Below are 19,501 nucleotides of genomic sequence, written 5' to 3'. Positions count from 1 at the left end.
CTACTGTACACTCTTTAACCCTTATCCTCGAGTGGCTTCTTGGCCTTGATAATTGACGATGCCTTTGTAAAAAGGAAAAAAAAAATGTAACCTTCAACCATCTTCAGCTGCAAATCCATACTAGATGTTATCGATGAATGATGGAAAATATTTTGGTTTTAGTTATTTTATTTTTGTCTTTCAAACAAACATAGTCATTAAAATTTAAAATACAAATACCTTTTCAGCCAATGTAACCTTCAGCCGGTTTTTTTTTGTTTTTTTTTGTATGAATATGAGTCTGCACAGTTTTTTTGGTTTGATGTTTGTATATTTTTCAGATGAGAATTGATAAATATTTTTTTGCATTATTTGAATTGTTCAGACTATTCTCATCTTGATTATTTTTCTCCAACATTTTGGCCAATGTAATTTCTGTATTCATACAAAAACGAAAAAAAAAAAAATAGTCGGGAGGTTACATTAGCCAAAACGATATTTGTGTTTTAAATTCTAATGACTATGTTCGTTTGAAAAACAAAAACAAAATAACTAAAACCAAAACATTTTCGATCATTCATCAATGACATTCAGTGTAGATGTGTTTGTCCTTGAATTTTACCACAATCTAAAAAATATAGTAGTTCCCGCACTCCTCTCTCGCTTGTCATTTGATTTTTTAGTTGACCACCCCCCACAAAAAACAAAAACCTAATTGATTATTTATGTGATTTTTTGGAATAACAACATCTTCATTCCGTGATGATGTACATGATAAAGATTTTCCTTTTTTTTGTTCTTTTTATTAAGTTGAATTCTAAATCAGAACATGATGATGATGATGATGATGATGATGATGCAGTAGTAGTAGTAGTAGTAGTAGCAGTAGTAGTAGTAGTTGTAGTACTTGCATCAGTTTCGTTTCTGAGTTTCCTTATATAAGATTAAATTGCATCTAATTATATCCATGATTGCTGCACTACTGAATTTTAATTTAATTTGATTATTTGTTTTTCCTATTTCTTTTATATCAGCAAAATGTAATGTAACGGAATGGACCCCATGGTCACCTTGTTCTGTTGTCTGTGGTGTTGGATATATGGCCAGAGAAAGGAAGTTTTCTCACCCTATTCCTCATAAAAACTGCTCCAAACATCTCAGAGAGGTAGTCACATGTAATGGCAATGCTTGTCGTATGTATTTTCATGAATTTTCTTCAATTTATTTTTATATATACTAATCCATCTTTTATTTCTATATATACTAATCCATCTGGCGTTTCCCAGGATCATTGCAGTCAGTGAACAAATCTATTTTTGTAGTTATTTAAATTTTGGGTGCTTTTACACTATTAGGACGAGATTTTGGAATCGATAAATGGAGTTTTCGGATAAAAAACAATGGTTTCAACTGATTTTTTTTGTCAATTCTAATAAGTTACAATGCCAGCTTCCAAATTATGCAGTCATAATTACCTGAATATTACTGAATTATTTAAAAAAAAACAACAACTTTAATTGTGGTAGTAGGTGAAAAATTGCCGCCATCCTGTTTAAATCGAAATGGAAAATTACCTCCCTTTTGAATTCTCCTGTGTCTTACGATCGTTTTCATCAAATTCTATTTTTCATTTTCTTCCAACTTTTTTATTTTCTTTAATAAATAATATTATTTTCTTTAATAAATGATATTATTTTCTTTAATAAATAATTTTCTACCTTATCGATTTTCATCATTTTTGGATATAATCATCTTAAAAATATGAGGAATTACCATTGTTTTCATGTTAAATTCAGTATTACAATTTCCAAAATTTCGTCCCATTTTCTATTTACTCATATTCTCATATTCACTCTAAACAAAGCAAATTGTTGCCGAGATACTAGGGACTACTGTGAATTACGAACCATGTATATATGGGCAATCTTAGTAGGGAGTTGACCAGTGAGATGTTTGTTCACATTACATTTAAATTTCTGCATGTTAGTACAGTTGGAGAAGCAGGATACAGAGAGAGAATTTCAAAGCTTAGCAGTTCAAAGTCATTTTTCAAGAAGACTCTCTGGCATAGGGGGACTTCCACAGTGAGGGTGTGGAATTTTCCTGCTTGTTGAGTTAGTCATGAGTATCTATGTATAGAGTGCACAAGTGCTACGAAGTTCATCAGGGCACTTTCTATTAAAGTACTTGTAAAACAAGCACATAGATACAACATTGTGGCACTGGAATAGGGGTTGAAGTTTAGTTGACAATGCAGGCTATATTAGATGGGAAACTCTTTCTGGACTCCGTCCAATAGAGAAAGAAAGAAAAAGAAAGACTGTTGGTAGATGCACTGATCCATATATGTCAACAATATTCCATGCATGGGCGAATGGTGGCTTTAGAATTTTTATATCAACCTAATCATGTTTTGGTAAATGTTAGTGTTGGGACAATGAATTGGAATCCCAAAAATCAGAACTTTTTAAGATATCGGAATTGATATCAGAATTGGAAAAAATTGTACCTACTTTCTGATGCCAAAAACGATTCTTGTAATTATTTATTATTTGGTTTGTTTTTGTTTAAATCTTAATTTTTCTATTACTGCTACTAAAGATAAAATGTTATGGTATGTATTGCTTTAAAGCTACAAACAAAATTAAAGTCTATAAATCACCACACAAGTGAATTTTTACATTTACGAAAATATATCACATGGGTTTTTACGATAATCTAAAGAATTACAACTCTATAGCTAAATATTTTAAAGACTCAGAATTGGAATTAGTGTTATGTAATGAATGGCTGGAACCATCATACATAACTGAAAAGAAAAAACTTTAATAAAAGATTTAAAAGAGTGGGCATCGAATAATCGATTGTCTACCTGTTGAAAAGAGGAAGGGCTTACGTCATAAACAGAGAAATCGGACGACGATTTTTTTGTTTACAAAACAAATAAACGTGACATTCCTCGTAAGCTCTGGAATTACAGATATTGGCATGAGTGGGATATTCACGTGTCGCTCCTTAAGACGAAATCGAATGTTCTTCTGAGGTCAAAACGTGACTTAAGAACACATGTATCAACCGATTGACAGGACGCGTGGATAGAAAAACAAAGCGACAAAATGCCAATAAAAACGGTGAATCAGCAGAGCAGAGGAGATAGATAGAGCAGAGAGAGAGAGAGAGACGGAACAGCATGTGTTGCTGAAGACCGTGTTGTCGAAGCGTCATTTTTTCCCTCCTCAGAGCACTGTGAGAAAAACTGCTAACTGTGAACTTCAGAACCACCAAAAGAAAAAAGACGATCTGTTTTAAATTGTAACTATATTGTAAAATATAATTTTATACAAAAACAAACACAATTGTGACTTACGTCTTTTAATGCATGTTTTTAAGTTACAGCTGATCGTTCTAAGTCGTCAACCGCTTGTTTTCAGGTTCAACGTTGTTATGACATTTTTGACAATTGACGAGAGGCAAGATAAGGAAAAAGTGTCAGTCTAAGGTGAGATAACTCACTAGTCTTAACTCGTTGTCATCACAACCGCCTAGTAAACAAGTGAACCTACGGACGATCGATGTAACTAAAACTGCTATGTACCATTGTCAGGGAGTCCTACGCACTATTACGATTTCCCAACCTGGGAGCCACACCATAATACAACATAGTATTAATTGGTGCCTTGATGACCAGTTCACTCCGCAAGAGTGATAAGTAAGAACTTTTTACCAAAAACAAACTAAACAAAAAGAACTCTTACACTAAAAGAACTTGGTTACCACATACACAACAACAAAGAAGAAGAAAAAAAAAACACAACGTGAATCAATCGACGAAGAGAAACGCGAACGCAGAAGCAAGAAAAAGAAGAAGAAAGAACACTGGACCTGAGGAAAAGCAAAGGTTAGTTGATTTTTTCAATATTTTTCTAAACCTCGGCTCTTAAAAAAAGTTTTGTTAAAAAAAAAAAACAAAAAAAAAACAAAACAAAAGTTAATATATATTTCTTTTCTTTCTTCTTTCTTTCTTGTATAATTTTGAAAATAATAGTAAAAGATGGAACAGCAGTTTTTCACAGATTTCGCTCAGATCCTAGGGGCTGAACTACACAATGTAGGGAAGGCCATTTCGAACTCTCTGAGGGGGGAGGCGTTGTTATCAAAAATAAAACCATTAGACACTAGACGATCGCAGGAATACAGAAGATGGCTAAATGATATAGATAAATACACTAGAATAGTTAGCCAAACAGAGGAAGAAAAATGCCAATTAGCGTTAATTACGACGGCTGGCCAAATAGGACAGTTTGTTTCAGGACTACTAGCCAACAATGAGAGTGTGGCATGGGTAGACTTGAAGCGAGCTCTAGATAATTATTTTGGAGTCCAGGCAGATCCTACCAAGTTTGTTAGGGAGTTAGCAAATATTAAGCAGGGTAGAAGCGAAACCGTGCAGGACTACATGCAGAGGTTAGTGCACTTGGCTATAGGTTCGTATGGTAGTCTAGATACGAACAATGAAGTAATAAAAAGCCAAGTGATAGGTTTCTTCATCGAGGGGCTATATGACAGACAAGTCAAAATCGCTGTCATGAGGGAAGAACCATCGGACCTCAAGGTAGCCTATGAAAAGGCCCTAATCGAGGATCGGTGGCAAAACCGCATAAGAGGCAATGACCGAGAAGAAGAACCTATGGAAATAAATTATAGTGGGCGCCAGAGGAATATAGAAGCGATAAGGAAAAAAAGATTCCCAGAGCCAGATAGGGGGCAGAGGAATTATAGAGGATTTAATAGGGGACCCGGCTTCAAGGCAAGAGAAACAGAGCGCCCTTGGCCGGGGATTAAGTGTTACAATTGCGGCAGAAAAGGCCATATAGCCAGGAACTACACCTTCCCTAAGTCGGGAAACGAGCAGACCCCACTCGCAAGACGCCCAGCGAGAGGAAGAGGGGTGAACAGTCAAAGATCATAGGACATATGGGCGCCGCTAATTGCATCCCTATTAAGATAGAGAAAAATAAGTTTAGGGCTTTAGTAGATACTGGCGCCGAAATTTCTGTAATAAAAAGTACTGTATTAGAAAGTCTCAGAGAGAAGCCTGAGATAAAGAAAATAGAGATGAATTTAAGGACTGCAAACGGGTCACCTCTCATAGTGCAAGGAGTGGCGCGTTTACAAATTAAAGTAGGAAGCCAGTACATTCGACATGATTTTGTAGTGACGAAAAACCTTAAAAGGAACGTCATATTGGGCCGAGACTGGCTCAAGCAAAATAGTGTTAGAATGTACTTTGATTTAGGAGCAATCCGATTAGGCAGCGAGTACATAGCGCTGCAAGAGGAGGCTTATATTTCGAGTATAGTTAGATTAAGGCACAATGTCACCCTGAAACCGCAGCATTTACATGCGTGCACAGCTCGTGCTGAAATGAGAAATGGTCAGGGTTTAGATTACGAAGTAGTGCAGATAGATAAAGGCTTCCTAAGTGATCTAAGTGGTGTATCCGTAGCGAACACGGTAGTTAAAATTAAAGGTAGGAAAAGTTTTCCTTTGCTAATTATGAATAACACGAACCAGACAGTAAAATTAAAGAAAGGTTACAAGATAGGTAGATGTAGAAGAACAGAAGTAGTAATGGCAATATCAAAGCCAAATAAACAAAAGAAGTCGGGAAACAAAAGTAACCTCAACGGCATAAAAGTGCCGGAAGAAATGAGGAAAGTTTTAAATAAAGTCCTGCAACGAAATACTGATTTATTCGTCACAGAGGATAGATATTTAGGCCGGACTGACACAGTAGAGATGAGGATCGATACAGGAAAAAACGATCCCATAAAGAAAAACCCGTATAGAACACCTCTCAAACAACGAGAAGAAGTTAATGTAGCACTAGAGGAAATGCTACAGGCAGGGGTGATAGAAAGGTCAAACAGTCCGTGGAGTTTCCCGATAGTTTTGGTAAAAAAGAAAGACGGAACAAAGAGGTTTTGTGTAGATTTTAGGGCCCTGAATAAGATAACAAAGAAGTATGCCCGAGCGCTACCAGTAATTGATGATATACTGGCCTCGCTTGGGTCAGCAAAATACTTCTCAAAGTTGGACTTGAAATCAGGGTATTGGCAGGTAAAGTTGAACGAAAAAGATAAAGAGAAAACTGCGTTCACCTGTCATAGAGGACTGTTCCAATTTAATGTAATGCCATTCGGACTTGCTAACGCTCCGGGAGTGTTTCAGGAGCTAATGTCCGTAGTGTTACAGGGACAGGAAGAATTCGCCGTGCCTTATTTGGATGATATTTTGATATTCTCCAAAACAAAGGAGGAACATGTTAGGCATATAGAAAAGGTGTTAGGTAGTTTACGTAGGCATAATTTAAGGTTAAAGGCGGCGAAGTGTGAGTTTTTCGGCAAGGAAGTGCAATATCTAGGATTCCGAGTAAGTGAGAAAGGTATCCAGCCGGAGGGGGACAAGGTTAAAGCAATTCAGGCAATTGCGACCCCAACCACTGTGAAGCAGGTTAGATCCTTTATAGGCATGACATCCTATTACAGGCGATTTATCAAGGATTTTTCTGTAATCGCCGAACCGTTAATTCGGTTAACTAGGAAGCATGCACGTTTCTGTTGGGACGATGCGTGTCAGTCTGCTTTTAATCGATTGAAATCGAAGCTTGCAGAGATGGTGATGCTGGCATACCCGGACACTAACAAAGGATACAGGTTATACACGGATGCCTCCGATTATGCGATCGGAGCAACCTTGTCTCAAATGGTCTACGACCCGGAGGAGGGTCGGGAGATAGAGAAACCCATTTATTTTCTATCTCATAAGTTGTCTGATACCCAGACTAGATGGTCAACAATAGAGAAAGAAGCATATGCGATTCACTATGCCTTAAACAAGTTGAATCACTACTTGCATAGTGCTACGTTCACCATCTACACGGATCACAGACCATTGGAGTACTTGCTGAAATCTCCGATACAAAATAGGAAGATACAGACGTGGGCATTAAGTATGGCTGGCTATGATTGCACCATACAGTACCTAAAAGGAAAAGATAACGTCTGTGCGGATCTCTTATCCCGTGCGGTAAATGCGAGTCGGGATGAAGACGATCCTCCAGTAGAAATAGATGATAGGAATTACACGGTGAGTGCGATAAACTCGAATCGTTTTGAACCAAGAGAGTTTGTATCGCATAAGGATGACGAAGGCTCACCGGTAGTAAGCGAGCGTCCTACACTATCAGGTTTGGATATGTGTAAAGAACAAGACGCCGATAGTCAGATCGTCGAATTAAAGAAACGGATGAGGAGCGGTAAAACGTCCAAGATGGAAGAAAAAAAGTACATCATAATGGACGATATCGTATATTATTTATCGACACCCGACGACGATCCTGTAATTAGATTATATATTCCGTCACATTTGAGGATGAAGGTATTGAAACAATACCATGATGAGAATGGTCATATGGGTGTGGAGAAAACGTTCCACTCCATTAAACAAAAGTATTTCTGGCCTGGTTTGTTCAAGAAGGTAAACGAACACATAGGGAAGTGCGTCCCATGCCAGACCAGAAATTTGAGGAAGCAACAACCTCAAATGCAGGAGACCGACATGCCTTCTTTTCCTTTTGCTAAGATTGCATTGGATATTTCCGGACCCTATCCGAGGACTTTGTCAGGCAATCAATACATAGTCACGTTCATCGACATGTATAGTGGTTGGCCTGAGGCTTTCGCTGTACCTAATAAAAAGGCAGAGACAGTGGTGCATCTCTTAATTGAGGAAATATTTCCCAGATTTGGTGCACCATTGCAGTTACTTACGGATAACGGACCGGAGAACGTCAATGGGATCATGAAAAGGGCTTTAGAAGAGCTTAATGTTGATCACGTGACCACCTCATTTTACCACCCGCAAAGTAACGGGAAAATAGAAAGATTCCATAGGACGATGCATGACGTACTAGCAAAGAAAATAGGGGACAATGACCGTTCATGGGACATGTACTTGAACCAGATGCTGGCTGCTGTAAGGTTTCATGTCAGCGAAACAACAAAGTACTCCCCCTATTATTTGCTCTATAATAGAGACGTTGTCTTGCCGTTAGACAACATACTGAGGCCGCGTAGAATTTACTACGGGGAAGAGGATCATGAGATCGCTCTGCAGGACATGCATCGGACCTTTACATTAGTCAGGAACAATGTAAAGAGAGCTAGGAAGAAAATGATAGATAGGGCCAACGAGAAAACAAAAGCAGTCGATTTTCAAGTTGGCGACTTAGTTTATTATAAAAATAATAGAAAAAAGGGAAAGCTAGACGTAAGATGGTCTCCATATTACGTAATAATAGAGAAGACGGGGCCAGTCTCGTATAGAATTAGAAGTCAACTGACGGGGGCAGTAACAAAAGCCCATGGGGAACACCTTCGGAAAGCAGAACTGGAGGAATGGGATATCCCCAACAAGCAAGAGGGCTGTAGAAAAACAACCCTGTCAGCACCGGTAGAGGATAGTAGTTCAGATCAAGAATCCTCTAGTGGGGAGGAAGAAAATTATCCCCAACAGAGCAATCGCCATCAACGAGAATCCCCAAGTCAGGAAAACAGGGTCCCGTTGATGGAACGGAAAATAATCACGCGTAGCATGACGGCTGAAAGGGCTAAAGAAGTTGATGAAATATGGAAGGAAGATATATATAACTTAGTGCCCAGGTCGTGCAGAGTTGATTATGATAGTAGGGATCAGCCAACCGTAGCTAGGGCTAGCACGGGGGTTGGGAACTCAGGTTATAATCGAACTGCGGGTCGGGAGCGCGGAACAGGATGTTTGGAGTGGTTAAGAAAATTACTCTGTTGATGTTAGGCAACATCCTTATCATAGGGAGTTCGGAGTTGCCACCAATATTTAGGATCCTGGCGTTCTGGTCGAAATTTTTGTACTATATGCTGCCCACATTTTAAACAAGTCATTAAAATGTAAGACTCGTATTTAGTTAATTAGTCATATTAATTAAAGAGCCGAGGTAGTGGAGAATATTGGACAAATCGACCACTTCGGTAAAATTGGTAAATTTGCAGCGTATATTTTGCTGTTAAGTGCGGCCGATGCACTTATACCGAAGAAGACCTTATGCTTTTCTTGTTGATGTTTATTTTTATTTTATTTTTTTTTTCTAAGTTAAACGGAAAAAAAAAATACAGTAAAAGAGATGAAAAAAAAAAAAAATTTTTTGTGACATTAAAAACATTATTGGAAATGTCGATGGACCGATAGACGATTGAAAAAAAAAAAAAAAAAAAAAAAAAAAAAAATGGTTAATGGAGGGGTGTTATGTAATGAATGGCTGGAACCATCATACATAACTGAAAAGAAAAAACTTTAATAAAAGATTTAAAAGAGTGGGCATCGAATAATCGATTGTCTACCTGTTGAAAAGAGGAAGGGCTTACGTCATAAACAGAGAAATCGGACGACGATTTTTTTGTTTACAAAACAAATAAACGTGACATTCCTCGTAAGCTCTGGAATTACAGATATTGGCAAGAGTGGGATATTCACGTGTCGCTCCGTAAGACGAAATCGAATGTTCTTCTGAGGTCAAAACGTGACTTAAGAACACATGTATCAACCGATTGACAGGACGCGTGGATAGAAAAACAAAGCGACAAAATGCCAATAAAAACGGTGAATCAGCAGAGCAGAGGAGATAGATAGAGCAGAGAGAGAGAGAGACGGAACAGCATGTGTTGTTGAAGACCGTATTGTCGAAGCGTCATTTTTCCCTCCTCAGAGCACTGTGAGAAAAACTGCTAACTGTGAACTTCAGAACCACCAAAAGAAAAAAGACGATCTGTTTTAAATTGTAACTATATTGTAAAATATAATTTTATACAAAAACAAACACAATTGTGACTTACGTCTTTTAATGCATGTTTTTAAGTTACAGCTGATCGTTCTAAGTCGTCAACCGCTTGTTTTCAGGTTCAACGTTGTTATGACATTTTTGACAATTGACGAGAGGCAAGATAAGGAAAAAGTGTCAGTCTAAGGTGAGATAACTCACTAGTCTTAACTCGTTGTCATCACAACCGCTTAGTAAACAAGTGAACCTACGGACGATCGACGTAACTAAAACTGCTATGTACCATTGTCAGGGAGTCCTACGCACTATTACGATTTCCCAACCTGGGAGCCACACCATAATACAACATTAGTAATTATATTGCAATTGGGAAAAATTTAACAATTGTACAATCAAATAGTTCATCGAAATCTATGAAGGGGAATAAAAGAATAAAATATTAAATGAAATATTTTATTGAATAAAAGATGAAATATTAATTACATTTTTTAGCAAATATTATGAAACAGTTTCTACTGAGTTGTTCAAAAACTTTGTATTTTGAATGTCATCTGTCCAGCCTATTAAAGATCATTTTATATCCATATTCTCCAAATCTTGTATTTGGTGTGTATAGAGGTGGAATCGAACCCAAGACGCTCAGTTACAAGACCGGGGTGGTCTTGGTGTAATCCCCCATAGAAGTAGATTCTCCCGCTTGCATAAGAGGCAAGAGTAGGCTACTTAAACAAGACATTCACGGCAACTGGTGTGCTTTCAAACATATGTCGTCTTGCCAACACTTTACAGTCTGGTGAGTATGTTGACATTAGTGTGAATAAAACTCTAAGCAGAGGAAATTTTACATTTTTGCTTGTATTCCAGACCTTGAAATGGAAGATCAAGAAAAGCACTTCCAACATTGGATCCGTTTTTTTTTTATTACAAAACAGAAAAAAAAAAATTCTACAAAAACATGCATAAAGATATGCCAAGCACATAGGGCAACTGTTGTTATAGAAAGAGTGTGCCAGAAATAGCTTGCTTGGTTCTGAAAAGGAATTTTGTTCAATGACAAATGCTCCTCGCCCTGGTTGACCAAAGATAACCAACTGTAACTAAGTGAAAGCCGTAGTTGAACAAGATTGCAACCAGACAAATCGCACACATTCTGAAAATTTTCCTACTGGATGTGGAAATTGAATTGCATAAACTCGGTTATGGTTCTAAACTTGATATTTTCGTTCCTCCTTTCTAAAAAAAAGTAAAAACAAATGTTTTATTCAACCTAATAATTTAGATTATATTTATTTCTCATTTTACAATGCTTATAAATTATGTATTAGCATTACTTGGAATAAAAAGTTACAGCTGATAATACCATCCATGGAATTGTTAAATAAATTCACAATTTTGTCTGCATTCCAACCATATTTATTACAAATAATCTTCAGTCTATGCCTGACGTGTTCACTAATGTTCACCGATGAATGATCAACGTTTCTTTCTTATCACCGTTTAATAATTTGCAAGGACACTTTGATGATTGTGTTATCAGTAGGAGATGTGATCCTGAATGGATTTTACATTCACTGGACCTTAATCCCCCCAGATTATGCATATATACAGTTATCTTAAAGATAATATCAATGAAAATAATCCCCAGAATATTATTGAACCCACATCAGTCGTAACCAGGTGTGCTTGCAATACACATATGCATACTTGCAGTATAACATTGAACAGTGATAAGACAGACTAAAGTTCATTTGTAGCAAATATGGTTAAACTGCAGAAAAGATTGTGAGTTTTATTAATGATTTTTTTGGAGGGGGTGGGGCTGTATCACATGTGACACTAGGAATGTCGACCCCTATTTGCCAAGTATTGAAATACGTAATGAGCTACATATGCAATCAAATTGTTCATAAGAAACCCAAGAAGGTGAAGAAAAGGATAAGTAACATCATGATTAAATATTAATGACATTTTTTAACAAATATCATGAAATATTTATTATTAGGTTGACCAAAAGTTCATCATGATAGATTTGAATTTACATCTGAGTCACTTTCAAGAATGAGTCCAGCAGTTTAAAGTCAATTTTTATCTGTGATCATCTCAAAAGGTAGTATCTATTAAAACAATCACCAGACTATTCTTGAACTGATGAAGACCAGCAAAACTCAAATCAGGGCAGTGCCAAGAAAGAAGTGTGCCAGGGTTGCCCTTGAGCCTTGATAAACAGTGGCTAATTAGGGTGTAGTTTCATGCCTTACCCAGAACAGCAAGTTGAAAGAATACTTTCTTCTACTGTGTACAGGGTGAAATGATAAAATCGTCACCCTAGAAAAGACTACATGATTCAATTTCCATTTGATGAAAACCGGTTTTCAATTGTGGTTGTAGACAATCTATTAGTTAGCCATGTGTGTACCAATCCCAAGAGCGATAGGAGCCTTCTATCATGTCTGAAATTGACACAATGTTCAATGAGTGAGATTGGAGATGTGCCACTGTACAACTCATGCTCTGTACTGATCAAAGTTATGACAACAGGACCATTGCCAGCACCCTCAATATGCTAATGCGGATGGTGCAACGTTTGAAGGCACAGCTCAATGAAGTTTCTGGTCATGGTTATGGTCTTTGGTGTGGTTTCCAGTGAGGACCACATCATGCCACCTCACATCTTCAAAGTCAGCTTGAAAATCAACACCAAAGTGTACCTAGATGTGCTGAAGAGTGTGCTGATTCCCTGATACAATTAGGTGGTCGCTAGCAGACCCTGAGTGTGGCAGCAGGACTCTGTGCTGGCCCACAAATCCAAAGAGACCCAGTTTGGCTTCAGAAGGAGTGCTACGACTTTGTACCCTTCTCTCCCTGACCCTGCTCCTCCCCTGACCTGAACCCTCTGGACTACTTCATATGGTTATATATTGAAAACATCACCAACATGATCTCCCGCAACACCAAAGCCAGCCTGATTACAGTTGAGTATTTGCCGAGCTCCTGCTGGCGTTTGTGGAAAAAGCATGCTCCTAGTTCCGGATCTGTATCGAGACGGTGATTGAGGCTGAAGGCAGCTACATTGAATAAATATCAGCTCTACTACATAATCAAGTCACCTGAATTGATTTTTTCATAATAAAAGTTTAAAAATAAAGCTGTAGTGTTGTTTTCTTTAGGGCGACAAATTTATCGTTCCACCCTGTATTATTACAATGTAACATTCATGATATGTATCCATTTCAATCTATTTACAGAATGCAAGGAAAATGAAAGTTGGGTGAAAGAAGGCTGTGAACAAACGTGCAATATGACTAAAATCTGTAAAGTGGCGAAATGTTTATGCAAAGAAGGATTTAAACGTTCAGATAACAATACTTGCATCCCTGAAAAGTCTTGTGATGTGTGCATTGTTAATGGTGAAAAGAAATTAGTAAGTTTTACTTTTTTTTTTTAATTTTCATTCATCTGCAAAGTATATTGCCAGTGAGACATACTGTGATTAATGACCATATTTATCATCCTAAGTGTGGAGTTGTGAAACAAGATGTTTATTCACATTACATTTAAATTTATGCATGTTCATACAGATGGAGAAACATGGAGCATGAAAGAGATTCCAAAGATAAGCGATTCGATGACAGAAGATATTGGAATTGAAAGTTTTCTAGCATCTGGGGACTTCTACCATAAATGGATTTGATTTTGCTGCTAATAAGTTTAGTCGGAGGTATTTACATTTTAGGGGGGGGTGCAAGTGCAGTAAGTTCATTCAAGCACATTCCATTGAAGTACTTGTAAAACAAGCAGAGAGATGCAACATTGTGGTGATGCCAGAGGAGTTAAAACTGGAAATTGATATACAGTGCAGGACCTATTATGTTAGAGAGTCTTTTCTGGAAAGGTTCCAAGAAGGAGAAACTCAGATGTAACAACAAAGGGGGTGGATAGTGGCTTTATAGAGATATAGGATACTTGCAGGCTTGAACAGTTTTTGGTATTCATGCATCTTTTGACTTAGATTTCTGTGACGTTGGCGCAGGTTCAACCAACAGTTGACTTTCGTTAGGAAAAATCTGGCAGCTGACAAGGACCGCTAGCAAAAAAAAAAAAATATGTAGTTTCATGTCTTACTCAGAACAGCAAGTTGAAAGAATACCTTCTTCTACTACGTGCAGGGTGAAATGATAAAATTGTAACCCTAGAAAAGACTATATGATTCAATTTCCATTTGATGAAAACCGGTTTTCAATTGTGGTTGTAGACAATCTATTAGTTGGCCATTTATTTTATTTAATTAATTTATTTATTTTTTAAAGTGTTACAGTAATTTTTTGGGATGATGAAGAGGGAAGATATTTTCAAATCATTTGTCTGAGTGTTTGATAAGTCAATAAAAATTGGAATTTTGAAATGGGAACAAACGACTTTCTGAATAAATTGGAGAAATGTATTCAGATGCCTCCGGAAACAAAGTTATTGCTAAGAGAAAAATCTAATAGCCTCGGAGTAAACAAAAAAAAAAAATTTGTTGCAACTTTTCTGAAAAAAAAAACCAAAACAACGAATATATAAAAATTAAAACTGCAAAAAAAAAAAAAAATGTTGAAACTTTTATTGAACAAAATGTAAAAAATATAACCTACAAAAAAAACAATATTGAAACTTTTACGGAAAAATGCAAAAAAAAAAAAATTAACAGTATAAGCTTTCACAAAAACATTCGCATATTTTTGCTAACACTTCAAAGTTAAAAAAAAAAAATAATAAAATTATTTATTTATTATATATATATATATATATATATATATATATATATATATATATATATTATTTATTAAGGTAGGCTTTTGATTATATTTTTATTAAGTTGTGTTTGTCTTTTAATAAATCTTGTTAATTATGTTTCCCAGTGTCTTTTATTTCGCTCGTTTTTTTTCTGGCAGTTCTCGTCAGCTGTCGTTTAAGCCCATGCTGATATCATAGAAATCCAGATCAAAAGATGCATGAGTACCAAGTTTTCTAACTAGATAGACGGAGCTTACCTTTTGTTGATATAAATAATTTTAAACTACAAAATAATTTCACTGCTAATGGGCATTTATCTAATCTCATCTTCCATTAATAATATTAATGTTGTCACAACCTGCAGTAGTTCATTAGTGACGTGTATGGTTTTTGCCTTAGTACTAGGAAGTTAAAAAAAGAATGAGGAAGATGAAAAAATGAAAGAGGAGAGATAGAAGGAAAAAGAATAGAAAGAGAAGAGGAAGAAGGAAAAAGAATAGAAAGAGAAGAGGAAGAAGGAAAAAGAATAGAAAGAGGAGAGGAAGAAACAACCGGTACATTGCCATTAGTTATTTTATTGCTGACGTTTACTTTATGGAAGAGATATTTAAAGTAAACAATTGAAAAAAAAAACCATTAGTAAAAAGTAAATGACCGACTTCTGTACAATGAAGCGAAAATTAATTTTGGTAACTCTAATTTCATAGTCAAATTATTTTTTGAACAAGTGAAGCATGCATGGTTCCCCGTGAGTGCACAGTGAACAAGGCATAAAAAAATTTAGCCCAAAAGGCCCCAGGGGACGTCAAATCCTGGTGAAAATGAACAAACGGTGCAGTTTTAGGCCTTAACATATGTAAATTTGAATTCTGCACCATGCAAAAAAAGAAATGACTAAGTCCATCATTTGCCTCTCCCTCCTCCTCTGCCTCCCTTTAACCCCAAAAGTCCCCAAGGCCTGAACATATTTAAATTTGAGTTCAGCACCATGCAAAACTGCTAAATAGACATACTCAGAAAATTTTGGACAAATATGGTAAAATAGTCCCCAAAATGGAGTGTTTTTATTAGCCCTAAAAGAGCCCCTGGAGCACACCAAAGAGTTATCACGTAGTATAGGCAAACAAAATTATAAAGAAATCAGTTAGTTACAACTTTTTAGAAAGTTTGATAAAAATCCAAGGCATCAATTTTTTTTAATAAGCACAAAAGTGTCGATTTTAGCCATTTTCACCCAAAAGGCACCCCTAGTGGGGCAACCGGAGTTTTCCTAGAAAATCCGTTCTGTTACTTTTTACTCATATCATGTTTAATGTTTGTGCAAAATTTTTAAAAATTCCAAGGCATAGTTATTCAGAAAAGTGCAGACAGACGAACAGACGAATGGACAAACGGCTAGGGTGAATTTACAGGTCCACCCTCTTTTTGTTGGGGGACCAATAATCTTTTAAAGCTTGTTTTAGTACTTGGTGCTAATAGTAAAGGACAAATAATAATATGCAATTTAAATAAAGCAAAAACACATACAGAGACACAATTGAAGGCACATTCCTCAATTAATTCTGGGGGCGTTCCAAATATTATGGTGACTGAACTTATGTATTCATGACCTGAAAGTTTCATTTCTCTTTTGTAGATAATGATGGTGTGTGACTCTATGAAAGCAATCTCTGTCATGGACGTGCGTCAGAAGTAGAGATGCTTCGTTGAATTCCTGGAAAAAGTGCATTAAGAATCGTGATGACTATGTAACAAATAAATTTTGAAATACAAAAGGTTGCACGTTTTAATGGTACAACTCCCGTATTTGTATCTCTTTAACTTTTGAGTAAAAAAAAAAATAATAAGGGCCTTTACTTTTGGAACGACCCTCACACACACACACATATATATATATATATATATATATGATGGACTCTCCTGTCGATTTCGATGTATGAGGTTCCGCCACAACAACTAAGTTGCTCGGAAATCCACACAGATGATTTGTTTATAGTGGTGAAGGCTTTGTGTAGAACCAACCACTCTTTTTGGTATTACTGCTAACGGAGTATACAGCAGACCACAGGTTTTTACATCAGGTTCCTTCTCCTAGATGCATGTCCTAACAAACACTGGGGGTGCATCTCTCTCAGTGAATTAATGCATCTCCAGATGCTAACTTGGAAATTTCTACAACTCGGTGTGGTACATACAGCATTTAGCCTTCCTAAATGGTCACCCATGTAGTACTATCTATATATCTATAAAAGTGAACGTGTCTCTCTGTCTGTCTGTGTGTCTGTGTACATTTCCCTACGCAATAACTCTGTCAATTTTTAGTCTATAGACTCGAAATTTGAAATACCGGGTACTGAGATTTGGGAAAATCGAATGTGACGGGTGTCAGCAAAAAATTTGGCTGTTAAGGGGTCAAATTTCAACGATTCGACCTTTAAGAACTCTACAAAACTCCTCTGACAATTTTCGGTCTAGACACTTGAAATTTTAGATATAGGTTCCTTGAACCTGGATCTAACTTAATAAAGTGATTTGAGCCCGAAACTATAAATTTTAAGGGGTCATAATAGGGGTCAAAGTTTTAAAAAATTAACCATTTTTTTTATTTTTTTGCTTTTTTTGCACAGCATACACCTCCAAATACCCGAGCAACGCCGGGCACCCCTGCTAGTATATATATATATATATATATATATATATATATATATATATATATATATATATATGTGTGTGAGTGTGTGTGTGTGTATATATATATATATATATATATAATTTAAAGTATATATGTATATATATATATTTTTTTTTTTTTTCATTTTGCAAATTAAATAAATTTGTAAAGTTAAAGCAAATAAATATTATTATTAATATTTATATGACAATCCCAGTCAGGTGAAAAAGCTCAATATTCAAAATAGAGCAATAGTATAAGAAAAATAAATAAATGGATATAAATTCTGTAAATTAAAGTTTACAAAAATGTATTTTTTGACAAGAAGTACAAAGAAATTAAATTTTATTTCCTTATTCCATAGAGTTTCAATGAATGGCTCATATCGTCAGAGGAAACATACTTAGCAAAATGATAATGATGTTCAATCTATACATTTTACTAATCAGCATATAAATTGAATACTAAAATTTTAAAAGAAATTGTATATGCATGATATTTGATCAAATTCCAAAAGGAAAGGTCGAAAAGACATTCCAAAATCGGTCCAGGTTTGAAAAATAATTCAGAGTTTGAAAGACAAATGCATCTATGCATATGATAAAATCCCCAAGAGATTGATATCCAGATTTCTGTATTGTAAAATATAATATGAAAGTAGTATTCCAAATGCTGACGTAAGACGTAGTTCACTGATAAAAACATGTGAAAATGAAGTATACTGGCCCCAATCAAAAATCTGTAGCTCTCGTCTGATGACAGAAAGTAATTAAAAGTTAAATGCTAAATAAATTATAATGTAGGGATTGGCAGGCATACTATTTTTTTGTGGCCATATAAAACCTGAATTCAAGCCCAAGAGGTCAGAGTGACCCAGATATAGAGAAAGTGAAATATAATACTGAAACATAAAATCTAGGCTTACACCTGGAAGTTGAGGCTGACGGGAAGATAATCTTATCTTTTAATTCAAGAAAACTCGCATTCTCTTAAACCAAAACTGCACACACGCACACACACAGCATAGAAAGAAACATATATGTATGCATAAAATGTATGCATCTCCATAAATACATATCTGTACACTGATCCTCAAGTATCTGTGCGAGCGCAAAAAAAAAAAAAAAAAAATTAGCTGCAATAGCAGGCTCGAACCTGTAATGCGAACGAGAAAAAGAAAGTGAAAAAAAAAAAGCCAACTGTTTAGCCCCCGCACCCACTACGACAAACAATGTTGATGGGTTTCGAAATAAGACTAATCATTGCAAGGCACATGATGACTTTGTAAAAATGTTGACGAAAAAAGTGACCCCCTCTCCTTGTAAAAAACGGCCCCGATGTCAGTGAAAGAATGAATGTTTTTAGACAAATTTTACATGATGATTGCAACGTCTTGTCAGACGAGTGCCACTCCCTCATACACTTAAAATCCATGAGCCCAAATGCCTGGGGGGAGTATCTATACAAAGATGATGTTACAGAGTTTTAGCTTTGTACGACAGCTAAGTCTTTCTCTCGGTTCAAAATGTTGAGATCCAAGAGCAAGATAGCCAGCAACATGTTAAATTGCAGACCAGCTTAATGCGGATACTGGTCTCCTGCTTTATGGTTTTTTAAATCAGAGATTTGTTCTTCTAGAAAGGTTGCCTTCACCACGGCTTATGGGAGCCCTCTCCACCCCAACACACATATATATATATATACACACAAATATACATGGTGCTAGATAGCTGTTGACTCCAAAAAAGGGTTCATTCGCCCTTTGGAAGGTCTTGTTTTTAATCCTTCAGGGAGACTAGCTACCCTCCTCACCAAATAAGTCTGGTGGGGAAACCAGTTTAGTCGCCGGTGACCCGACCATGAGGCAGGTAGTACTGGGTTACATGGTACCAGTAGCATATGACATGACCTGACAGGATTAAATAAAAGACCTTCCAAAGGGCGAATGAACTCTTTTTCTGGGTCAACTCCCTAAGACATTTAAAATCCATGAGCCCAAATGTCTGAATGAGTATCTATACAAATATGATGTTACAGTCTTTGTACGACAGCTAAGTTTCTCTCTCGGTTCAAAATACTGAGATCCAGCAACAAGCAAGAGCAAGATAGCCAGCAACAAATTAAACTGCAGACCAGCTTAATGCAGTTACTGGACTTCCGCTTTATGGTTTTTTTAATCAGAGATTGGCTTCTCCTAGAAA

At 36.3% G+C, this 19,501-nt stretch overlaps 1 protein-coding gene across 1 annotated transcript in view; it reads left to right on the top strand.

Annotated features, from left to right (window-relative positions):
• The window catches only part of LOC145291107 (uncharacterized), a 416,667-nt gene that overhangs the window by 374,459 nt on the left and 22,707 nt on the right, over positions 1 to 19,501 (top strand). The window contains exons 50-51 of the mRNA XM_080136623.1: positions 1,014 to 1,172; positions 13,099 to 13,274. Coding sequence (XP_079992749.1) covers positions 1,014 to 1,172; positions 13,099 to 13,274 — 335 coding nt within the window. The remainder of the gene's footprint in view (positions 1 to 1,013; positions 1,173 to 13,098; positions 13,275 to 19,501) is intronic.

Source organism: Euprymna scolopes, chromosome 12 (genome assembly GCF_053919585.1).
Source record: "Euprymna scolopes isolate OS-2025 chromosome 12, ASM5391958v1, whole genome shotgun sequence".
NCBI lineage: Eukaryota > Metazoa > Mollusca > Cephalopoda > Sepiida > Sepiolidae > Euprymna > Euprymna scolopes.
Note: the sequence above shows the minus strand (reverse complement) of the source record. Positions and strands in the feature narration are given on the sequence as shown.